The 11,781-nt window shown below is 49.9% G+C and overlaps 1 protein-coding gene across 1 annotated transcript; it reads right to left on the bottom strand.

The window, feature by feature from the left end:
* Positions 1-534: 534 nt before the first annotated feature.
* Positions 535-5,375, bottom strand: Sost (sclerostin). The gene is made up of 2 exons (XM_020180444.2): positions 5,087-5,375; positions 535-2,471 (listed from the first exon to the last, which is right to left on the bottom strand). The coding sequence occupies exons 1-2, from the start codon at positions 5,304-5,306 to the stop codon at positions 2,050-2,052; spliced, it is 642 nt and encodes a 213-aa protein (XP_020036033.1). The 5' UTR covers positions 5,307-5,375; the 3' UTR covers positions 535-2,049.
* Between the last annotated feature and the right edge of the window lie 6,406 nt (positions 5,376-11,781).

An 11,781-nucleotide genomic window follows, 5' to 3' on the forward strand; every position in this document is an offset into this window, starting at 1 on the left:
GGGACATCAGAGAAGAGAGGGCTCCTCCTGGGAGGGTCGGGGAATGGGAGACAAGTAACATGAACCCTAAAGAAAGAGTAGGACTTCTTGGGGCTGGCCAGTGGGGTCAGCAAACTAAGGGGGCAGGGGGCAGCACGGCCACTTGGAGTCATAAGGGGGTTTGGCAGAGTAGGACATGGGACACGAGCAGAAGACATTCCAAGTTGGACTGAGCTCACACTTGCTCCTGGGCGAGGAGGAACTTTGAAAGGACCTTGAACAGACGAGTGACATGGTGAAAACAACATTTTTGGAAGACAGTGTGGAGGGCAGGCTGCCTAAAGGAGACTGGGTGAGGGTTATGACAGTGACCCAGTGAGGGAATGAGGTCTAAGTTTGGAAAGGAAGGGACAAAACATGATTTTTCAAAGGAAGGACATAATTGCCACAACGGCCACCAAAGTTGCCTCCAAGGTTTGGGCCTTGTGACCAAGGGTGTTAACTGACAGAAATGACATTGTGTGTGGTTGACAAAAATGAGACCACACCCTTCTGGTAACGACTCATTGTCTTTATTAATGCCTCTGGCCGCTGAAAGAACAGACTGTACCTCGTAAAGCAGTATTAACATTGTTGCGCTCTACAAGAAAACCTTTGCATAAATAACTTAAATGAGAAAATAAATATGTAACTTAACTCTTAAAAAAAACCAAAACACTACTTTCATTCTTGTGGACAAGTCCCACATGGAAGATTGCAAAACCCACCAGCCCTGCAGGCTTTCCTATGGCATGTGCTTCTGTTTAAGACCTTTTTTTCTTTCTTTTTTCTTTTAACAATTAAGAACTACACAGAAAGTAAGAGGTGTCTGGAAATGATTTTCAGAAAGATTTGTGGGTGGCAGTGATTATGCCTTGCAGTTTCTCTGCAATATGTACAGCACTTGCAATTCCCTCCCCCCAGAATATTCTTTCATGGAAGGCGTGCCAGCACATGTAAGAGCAGTGAGAAGCGATTTTTCTAGACAGAAATGTGTCCATGAGTGGCGGGCAGGAGGAAATGCTTCCAAAGGGACGTGACAGTCTTTGATGGACAGTGGCTGCAAGCCCAGTGTCCTCTGACCTTGAATGTCTCTGCAGAAAGTGACTTTAAAATACTGCAATGGGGCAGGGAAGTAACTTGCTCTTTAGGAATGGGGAAGGGGGTGGCATGATTTCTGTCTCTCCCACCATCTCTGGGACTTTGGTGATACTTCTTTGAGATGGAGGGGTGGAGGTAGCCAAACATCTGGGGAAGCCAGGCTGGGAAGCACAATTTTTCAGAAGTTTGTCAGTCATAAATAGACTTTCTTTTTTCCTGCTTGTTTTCCCTGGTTGTCAGACCAGAGCAACGCAACTCTTCTGAAACTCCTGAATTCTGGAACTGACCTTGACAGTGATTCAATCCAATCCTCCTCTCCTCCCCTCCCCCGCCCCGCCATTCAAAGGGCATCTCGTCCTGGGAATCATATTACAGTAGGGTCCAGGGAGATCCTAATCCCATTTTCACACCCCCCCCACACACACACCCTATTTTACAAAGAGGATATGGAGGTTCCAAAAGAGAATTGCGTAGTCCAAGGTCACACAGCAAGTCAGTGGCAGAGCTAGGACCCTATCTAGTCCCGTGTTCTTGGTACACACAGACTTTACGATCGATGGGCAGAGAGAAGGGAGATTTTAGCGAACTTTCTTAACTCCTTGACCTCCCCACGACCCCCACTGCTCCCTTAAAACCCCAGGGCGGGGAGAATGCTTGCATTTCTGCTACCTCTGAAGTGGGACTAGCAGAAGTAGGCGGCCCCCCATAGGCGGGGCTGCGTGGCTCAGTGTCTGTGACTCAGTTCCCTCCCCTGCCCTCTGGGACCCCCTCGGCGGGCGAGGTGGGTTTTGAAGGCACCCGGGATTTCGCACCACCTGGGAGGTTTCGGCCCCCCGGCCCTGGGTTGCAGACATCTAAAATGAAATACAAACGGTGGAACCACGCGCAGGGGACAGAAACCCGGCGCCGCTGCGGGGGCGCGGGCGGGCTCTAATAGGCGTTCTCCAGCTCAGCCTGGTTGGCTTTAGCGCCCCGGGCGCGGGGTCGCGGCTTCCGACCCTTCTGCGGCCGCGCGGTCTCCGGCCCGAAGTCCTTGAGCTCCGACTGGTTGTGGAAGCGGGTGAGGCGCTTGCACTTGCACGAGGCCACCAGGCGCACCTTGCGCGCCCGTGGCGCCGCGCCGCCGGGACACAGCAGCTGCACGCGCTGCGCGCGGTAGCGGTCGGGGATGCATCGGAAGTCGGGCCCGCTCGGGCGCCACCACTTGCCGCGACCGATGGCGTTGGGCAGCAGGTGCGCGGGGCCGCACTGGCCCGAGCACACCAGCTCGGTGACTGGCTTGGCGCTGCGGCACGGCCCGTCAGTCACGTAGCGGGTGAAGTGCAGCTCGCGACAGCTGTACTCGGACACGTCTGCGGAGAGAGGCGTGTGTGAAGACTGCTGCCCAGCCCAGCCACCGCTCCCAAATCTGCCTCCCCTGCCCCTCTCCAGATGGGTTCGCATCTGTGCACCTGGTATAGGAAAGTCCTAGGTACTCTTGGAGCTGGTGGAAGATAGATCTCTGGTTCGCCCTTTCTCCTTGGAATCAGGTGACCTGCTGGGGTCAAACACCAGGACTCCCTCACTTACTCCCCGAGTTACCTCGGCGAATTACCTAACCTCTCTTCTGATCTGTAAAATGGGTTGCTCCAGGTCCAGTAAGTTCATCCACTACACGTGTAACGCCCAGAACACTATCTGACACATAGTGGGAGCTGGCAGTGGTGACTGTTAGAATGTACCATTACTCTTCTCCTAGCCGGCCCTCTTGGAATTTAAGCAATTGCTGTGCTGTAGGGTCCCTGGCCTGAGCAGGATTTCTATGAGCCACACCTTCCACAGGGCTCTGGCTTCTCCTAAATTCCTTTCCCAGATGCTTGGGAGGGGTGAACAGGAGATGGGGAAAGTAGAGGTCAATTTAAGGTAGTAAATCAGGACAGCTGCTGTGGAGGAGCGGGAAGAAGGGCAGGTGGTCAGGATAAGACTTCATTAGACTTGAAAGGAACCAAAGGCAGTAAGTCCAACCCCTCATTAAGAACCAGGACTCTGAGGTCCGGGGAGAGAAAAGAACTTGCCCGAAAGGCAGAGCTCCTGACTCCCCTCCCTAAAGTCCCAGCACCTTCTGGCTCTGGCAAGATGGAAGGATTTGCTCAGGTCCCCATAGGAGAGACCAGGCTGGGGTTGGACGTGAGAGGGTCAGAGGGCTGCTTTTACAATGACTGCTTCCCTACCAGAAAGGGACAGAGCTCTAACCCAAACCCTGCAGCATCAGCTGCCACAAGCATGTATTAAACACCTGCTGTGTACCAGACTCTTTGTTGCACAAATCTCTTGATTTGGGTTGCTTGAATGGGCACCTGATGGTGATAGAGGTGGTGGGTGGAAATTAGCTCTGAAGCTTGGCCTGGTCCCCTGGACACACCTTGACTGTGTCTCCTCCTGTAGGCTTAGATAAGTGAGAACTTTTTAAACAGCTAGTCCTCTTGTACGTACCTGTCCACCTCTAAAGGTTTCATGGCGACAGTTCCAATATGACCCAAAAGGATACAAAAACAAAAACAAAAAATAGTCCTAAGACCAAAACCAGAGAGGAGCAAAGAAGACTTGGCCCTGGAGAGCAAGCACGGCAGGGCTGATGTGGGCCTCGCCACCCTCCTGTGGCCGGCTTTCTGGTTTGGGGGCTGGTTTGGCATCCTGACCCCTGCAGAGGTGGTATGTGGGGGTGGCATGTTTGCCCAAGAAGAGAGTCATTTTGGAGCTTTCCAAGAGTAGTGCCCCTAGCTCAGGCACTTCCTCTGCAAAGCATGACTTTGTTTTGAGCGTGTGGCTGCCTCAGGGAATGTGATCTCTCATGGAAGCCCAAGGAGGTAAACACCTTTCATTCAAGGTCCCTGGCGGCAGGCCCGAGAGCAGTCATTTGAGCTCAGCCAGCCTTGTGTGGGGGAGCTGCGGTGGAGATGCTCTTGCTGTCCCACTTAGAAGACCTAGGTCCTGGCTGGCCTCTTCTGGGGTCATCCTTCCCCTACAGCCCCTGCTGGCTAAGGCAGGAGGTTCAGCGTGCAGCCATAGCCTGGGCAGGGGCCTTCTCTCCTACGTAGATAATGGCCAGTGGGCAGTGAAGCCCTCACTCTGCAGTGTCATTCCAACCCCCAGTCCCATGCCAGCCATTCTTGCCAGCTGTGCACATGGATTCCCAGGCTTCTCTGGATAGGCCTGACCAGGAACACAAATGTGGCCTCCATTGCCTTTTCCTGTTTCTTGGATCAGGCTCCCTCCCCAGGCATGAGACAAAGCCAGTACTGAGATGCAGGCTCAGGACAAGTGGTACCCCGTGTCCACTGCCCACACAGAGGCCTGCACTCAGCTGCCAACCATGTCAGAGGCTACAGCTCCAGCCCACTGGGTACACCATGGGCAAGGAGAGGTGAAGGGGGGCCTCTCTTGCTTTCCTTTCCCCACCCCTACCCCCACAGGGCTCTCTTGCAACTGGATCGAACTCGGTTCAAATCTCAGCTCTTCTGCTTATTACCAAGTAACTTCATTTTCAGAGACTCAGTTTCTTCACCTTCAACCTGGGACTTCCCTTCACACAGTTCCCATGAAGTGGATGTATGGGATACAGTGTAGCCACAGTGTCTGGCATTCAGTGAGTGCTGCCACCCTTGTCCACCTGTGCCAGCAGCTCACCTTGCTCCTGTGTTCTCAAAAGGAGCCCCTTTGAACCTTTTTGTGAGACCCTATACCCTACCCAATTCAGCCTCCTTCCCAATTCAGCCTCCTCCCTGCCTTGGGCTCTTACTGCCAGCCTCCAGCCCTGCACTTGAATTCTGAGGTTGTGCTGGCTTGCCTGTAGGCAAGCCTGCCCCTCCACTGGTGTGGCAGAGGCAAATAGTCTCCCCATTCTTCAAAGCCTTCAAAGAGAAGATTCTAAAACTTCTCTGGCTACCTCCCAGTATCCTATGCTAACAGTTCTCTCCTCCATACATACCTTTGGCCTCAAATGGATGGTGGGGAGGCCTCCCTCCATTCTCTGCTCTGTTCATGGTCTTGTTGTTCTCCAGCTCCGGTGGGGGCTCGGGGTACTCTCCAAGATCAGGGATGATTTCTGTTGCGTCGTTCTTGAAGGCCTGCCACCCCTGGCCCTCCACAGCTTGGAAGGCTGCATGCACCAGCAAGCAGATGAGGCACAGAGCTAGAGAGATCTGCATGGTGCCAGCTGGAGGAGGTCACCCAGCCTTCCAGTAGTAGCACAGGCTCTGGGCCCCAGCCTAGACCCACCCGTCTTTTTAAAGCCCCCTCCACCTCATGCCAGCCAATGAGGATAGGCTGGGACAGGGCTGGTCCCATGTTTCCCTTAGCCCTGGGGGAGGGAAAGGGGTGTGCTCAGAGCAAAGACTGCTCAAGCTCAGCAAACTTCCAAATTACTGCTGGAACTCCCAGGTGACCCAGAGAGAGCAAGGCATGTGAGGCAAGGCCCAAGGCAGATCTCCAGGCGCCTCCCACATGCAGGCAGGCGACTGTGGTTTTCAGATATCAAAATGAGCTCCGGTTTTTAATTGTCTGCCTCCCCGGGCCCTCAGGCATTCTTAAAAAACTGTGGACCAGCCTAACAAAGAAAAACATGAAGCTCTGACTTCTCCACACTGATCCCAGCTGATCCTGTTCCTCAGGCCAAGTTCATTTGTCACCCCAACAAATGGTCCTATGGGTACCTGGTCCCCACAGACCCAGCCAAAGGCAGAAGGATACTTCTTTTGGTTTGGGGGTGCTGGGGATCAAACCAGGGTCTCACACATGCTAGGCAAGCACTCTACCACTGAACTACAACCCCAGCACCTAAAAGGATGCTTTTAAAGAAATCCCATCAGTCCCAACCCCGTGCAGCTCAGCACTGATTATCCTCACCAAGAAAATGTCTCTTAGCATTTTCTGCAAGGCAAGGGAGAAACCGGAGTGCCACAGCAAATGCCCACTGGATGAGAAGGTGGGATTCTGGCCACACGGGCTTTGGTGATGGAGCACAAAGAAGAAACCTCAACTCCTGCTCCTTGGGGACTCTGCACATGGTGACAGGCACTTCTCAGCCAGGGCACACTGTGGCTCACAGGCTGATGTGCCAATGGCAAGTTGACACATCCCAGGCTATGCTTTGGTGTGGACAACACAAAATCCCATTTCTTAGCAAAAGCCAAGGCCAGCACTTTTAGGGCTGACATTTTTCTCCCTTGATACTCAGCCCATTTTATTTTTCAAAATCAACTTTGAGTCCTATATGGAAGACCACTGTAGTGTGTACCACAGTGTATTCCAGGAAGCCACCCTGGTTCCATCTAGGCACAAAGAAACCAAAAGAAATTGGTAGCTCAGCCCGGAGGGCTGAGGGAGGGGTAGAGGTGAGAGGCAGGAAGGTTCACACCCAAGGTGCAAGAAAAGAAAGGAAGGCCTGCGGAAGCCATCACTGGCGATGGATTGCTGGAGGCCGCCCTAGCCCCAGGAGGGGGGATGGGAAGATGGTTGTGGTCCAGATCGCCTGGCATGCTAGCTGGGTGATGAATCAGTGTGCCTCACCTGCAGAGCCTCCACAAGGCTTTGCCACCTGCCTCAACTTGTAAGTCGCGGTGTCCATCTGTGGCCCACTTTTTTCCATCATCCATCACCCAACACATGAATGCAGCTGCACTGACAGTTTTACAAGCCAGACAGAAGCCCCTACAGGAAGGGCCCTTTCTGATACCTGCTTCCTAAGTCAGTTTCCTTCGGGGCAGACAAAAACAGCTGTGGCCATTGTTGGGAGTGATCTATCTCTCCCAACAGAGTCACGATATTGTGAGAAGCTGGCCCTCCGTGCCCCTTCCTTTTGTCTGTGACCCCTCACTCCAGCCTCCTTTTCCCCTGCTCTGGAATGTGGACAGTTAACCCTGTCCCAGCCAGACAACTGCCTTCTTGACCTGAAGTTCCGAGAGGCAGGTCCCATGCCAGCTGTTCCTCCAGCACTCCCTTGATGCTCAGAGCCCCACCTGCCGGTGGACACTGTCAGACCAGCCTCCTTAAGCAGTGGCTGGGTTAGGTTCTTGGAACACTTCTGCCATCTCCTGGACACAAAAGGAAGAGCCAGGGAGGATGGCCAGGCTCAGGATTTTATTTTCAGTTTATTGTTCGGAACTGAAGTAGTATTCAAACAAAAGAGACCGAAGTGGACTTCTGTATGATCCCCATCTCTCTGAATTGTCCTCTGTCCGTAGGTAACCTTTGCTTTTCATAGGATGACTCAGGAGAATCTACTAAGATGTCTGTAATCTGTTTTTTTCTTTTTCTTTTTTCTTTTTTCCAACCCTAAATAGAGTTTTGAAGTCAGGGCTTTGCATTTGCTAGGTGGGTGCTCTACCATTTGAGACACTCCACCAGCCCTTTCTGCATTGGTTATTTTTGAGATAGGGTCTCGTTTTATGCCTGGGCAGGCCTGGACTGTGATCCTCCTATTTGTGCTTCTCTGCATAGTTGGGGGTGGCAGATCCCTGTCACCATGCCCAGCTATTGGTTGAGATGGGGGGGGAGGGTCTCACAAACTTTTTGCCAGGGCTGGCCTTGAACTGTGATCCTCCCGATTTCTGCCTCCCAAGGAGCTAGGATTATAGATGTGACCCATAATGCCTGGCCTGTCATCTGCTTTTTAATTTAATGTGAAGTCACAGGTATCTCCTGTATTTACTCTGCTTTACAACTTTGTCATTGTTCAGAATTAAACAGCATTCTCTGGAGTTAAACCCTCAGGATTTTAGTTAATCCCTGTTGAAGATGGTTTTGGTTATTTTGAATCTTCTGTTCTCAGCAAGACTGCTGGGAACATCCTTGTATGAAGTAATTTTTAATTTTAAATTTGTGAAAGAATTGTAAATTCACATGTACTTGTAAGAAATAATACAGAGAGGTTTTGCATGCCCTCTACCAAGTTTCTCCCAATGGTTACATCTTGCAAAACTATAATTCAGTGTCACACCCAGGATACTGATACAATCGACCAATGTTATTCCAAGCACCCCAGTATGTACGACAATATACTCATTCATGTGTGCTCACGCATGTGTATTTAGCTCTACACAATGTTATCACTTGCATAGATCTGCCTATCCAACATCACAGTCACAGCTCCTTGACCACAAGGACACAAAGGTCCCTCCTGTTGCTTTTTTTTTTTTTTTCCTTTTTGGTGGTACCAGGGTTTGAACTCATGGCCTCACACTTGCTAGGCAGGCACTCTACCACTTGAGCCACTCTGCCAACCCTTCTCCACTTGCCTCCTTCACTGGCCTTCTCTGCTCCTAACCCCTGTCAATCACTAATCTACGCTCCATTTCTGTAACTTAAAAAATGTTACCAATGGAATCAATAAGTGGAATTGAGAGGGTTTTTTTTCCCACAACGTAACTCCCTGAAGCATAATCCAAGTTGTATGGATCAATTACTTACTCCTTTTTAGTGCTAGTAATATTCCACAAAGTACATTTTCTATTGCTGTTCCTTTGGGGTTATTTCCACAAGTGGACACTGTGCTTTGAGGAGTTTGGTATGTCTTGCTACCTATGACTGGCTATTCTCCAGAAAGCCTGGCCAGGCCCCCAAATCCACCAGCAACATAGAAGAAGGGATGTGCAGTAGTCTGCCAGGGATGCAGTCACTAAGTACCATACTCTGGGGGCTTAAATAGCAGAAGCTTGTCTCACAGTGTTGGAGACTGGAAGGCCAAGGTCAAGACGTTGGCGGGGCTGGCTCCTTTTGAGGGCTGCAAGGGAGTCCATTCCCATCCTCTCCCCCAGCTCCTGCTGGTCACTGACTATCCTTAGTACCCTTGGCTTGTAGAAGCATCACCTTGAGCCCGAGCCTTCATGTTCACATGGTATTCTCTATGTCCAAATGTCCCCCTTTTGTTTTTATAAGGACACCAATCATAATGGATAAGGACCTCACCTTAACTAATTCTATTTGTAACAGCCCTATTTCTAATAAGGTCACATTCTGAGGTGCTGGGGGTTAGGATTTTGACATGAATTTTGGGAAGACCAAGTTCAATCCAGAATGCATGCTTCTCCACAAAGCTGTCAAGGCTAGACTTAGGCTGCAAAGTTTTGAATATGAAATTTAATAATTGTATCTTTAATTTCCAGAGAAGCTATTTTTCCAGCCTGTTCAAATGTCCACTTGGCAAACATTTAATGAGGCAAAGGAAACACGCACTTCCCCCATCCCCCAGCCCCCAAATCAGGGAGAGAGAAGTTCTTATCCTAATAACTCCAACACCAGGTAGAAAGTGGCTTGACCACTAAGAAAAGGTTCAGTTGCTTAAAAAAAAAGAAAAAAGACCAGGGCTGGGGATATGGGTAGAGCTTTGCCTACCATACTGGACACCCTGGGTTTTATCCTCAACACTGTAGAGCAAACAAAAAAAGACTTAACTCGGGACTTTGCACTTACAAAGCAGGCGCTCTACCACTTGAGCCACACCTCCAGTCCATTTTGCTCTGGTTATTTTGGAGATAGGGTCTCATGAACTATTTGCCCAGGCTGGCTTCTAATCGTGATCCTCCCAATCTCAACCTCCCAAGTAGCTAGGATTACAGGTGTAAGGCACTGGTGCCCAGCTATTTATTTTTGTGCTGTGCTGGGGATGAAACTCAGGGCCTTCTGCATGCTAGACAAGCAGCCGTGCCACTGGGCGATTCAGCCCTAAGACTTTACTTTTTTAAAGAGCACTTTTCAATTCCCAGCAAAATTGGGTGGAAGGCACAGATATTTCTCATGTACCAGATTGTCTTCTATCCCCAGCACACACAGCCCTGCCCATGATCAATGTCCCCTGCCAGGGTGGTACATCTGTTCCTGACCACAAACCTGCACTGACACATCATTGCCAGGCAGAGTCCTCAGCTTACATTACAGTTCATTCTCGGCATGGGTTTGGACCTATGGGTTGCATCCACTAGATAGAGTGTCATACAGAGTATTTTCACCCATCCTCATCCCCCACAATTCTCTGCTCTCCACCTATTCACCCCCTCACTCCCTCCTCTGACTTCTAGCAACCACTGACCTGTTTCCATAACAGATTTTGCCTTTTCCAGAAAACTAGACTCACACAGTGTGTATTCTTTTCAGATTGGCTTCTTTCACTTAGTAACATGGTTACCAATTCCTCCAGGTCTTTTCGTGGCATGATAACTCATTTCTCATTTTTTTTTTTTTTTTGGTGGTACTAGGGTTTGAACTCTGGGCCTCAGCCTCACCACAGTCAGTTACTAGGCAGGTGCTCTACCACTTGAGCCACTCTGACAGTCCTTTATTTTGTGATGGGCTTTTTTGAGATAGGGTCTCTTAAACTATTTGCTGGCTTCAAACTTCAATCCTCCTGATCTCTGCCTCTTGAGTAGCTCATTTATTTTTGTCTGGACGTACCACCATTATCTAGTCATCTACCACAGGCCATCTTGGTTGCTTCTGAGTTTGGCAATTATGAATAAAGCTTCTTGTGGGCAGGCTTGTATGGAGACCCAAAATTTCAAACCACTTGGATAAATACCAAGAAGCACAGTGCTGCATCGTATGTATCAGTTTTGCAAGAAGTCATCAAACTATTTTCCAAAGCAGCTGCGCCATTTTGCATCTTGTCCAGCAGAGGATGAGAGTTCCTGTTGTATCACATTGTCAGATGTATTAAAAAAAAAAAAAGACAAGACAAAACATCGTGTGTCTTCAAAGGGGAGAACCATCTCTTCCCCCTGGTCTGGGTCTGGGATCCTCATGGAAAGAGTAGCATTTGGACCTAAATTTGAAGGACAGGCCAAATTTGCAAAGGAAATTATTTTCCTTCAACTCCTTGCGGCGGGCGGGGCGGGGGGGCGGTCACAGAATCTTGGATCTAAAAGGAACTGTGAAGGGTCAGTGGTTTCATTTTCTATTTGATCCCTGAGGGCCCTGTCTCTAATGAAAACTGAGGATTCTCCTGGGGACTGCATTTAAAACTGATTTTGAGGGCAGGGATGCAGCTCAGAAATAGCAGGTGCAAGGCTCTGGGTTTGATTCCCTAGCACCAAAAAAGAAAAAAAAAAACTGGTTTTGCAGTTGGGTGCTGGTTGCTTGCACCTATAATCTTAGCTACTCAGGAGGCAGAGATCAGGAGGATTGTGGTTCCAGTCCAGCTCTGGGCAAAAAAATTCAAGAGACCCTATCTTGAAAAAACCAACACAAAACAGGGCTAGCGGAGTGGTTCAAGTGTAGCAAGCCTGCCTAGCAAGCTCAAGGCCTGGGTTAAACCCCTGTACCACAAAAAAAAAAAGAAAAGACTTTGGTCTCATAGGTTAGCGGCATAGAGAATATTACTAGGCACTGTTGTTAGGGGTTTGCCTGCATAGAAGCAGGTCCAAATCATCTCTCTTTATTTGAACAAGTTTAGAACTTGTTCTCTGTAAACTCCAGGGTCTCTGCACAGCTGGAAATTCCTTATCTGCTCATTCAGCAGCTTTGGGGTGTGGGGTGTGGGTAGGGGACAGCAGCCCCAAAGAACCTGTGTCACCATCCAGTTTAGAATAGACAACTGACTGGCTGCCCAAGTCTTAACAGGCTAAAGCTTCAGCTTCCCTTTTCCTGGAAGACATGACCCTTTGAGGTGGGGCCCTACCTGCCCCTAGCCAC

This window comes from Castor canadensis, chromosome 11 (assembly GCF_047511655.1).
Source record: "Castor canadensis chromosome 11, mCasCan1.hap1v2, whole genome shotgun sequence".
Lineage (NCBI taxonomy): Eukaryota > Metazoa > Chordata > Mammalia > Rodentia > Castoridae > Castor > Castor canadensis.

What these genes read in the sequence shown, in the direction of transcription:
- Sost (XM_020180444.2), bottom strand. Translation starts at nt 5,306, where the DNA reads ATGCAGATCTCTCTAGCTCTGTGCCTCATCTGCTTGCTGGTGCATGCA. An exon ending in CCATCCATTTGAGGCCAAAG is followed by an intron (nt 2,472 to 5,086) that starts GTATGTATGGAG and finishes CTCTCTCCGCAG; the next exon opens with ACGTGTCCGAGTACAGCTGT.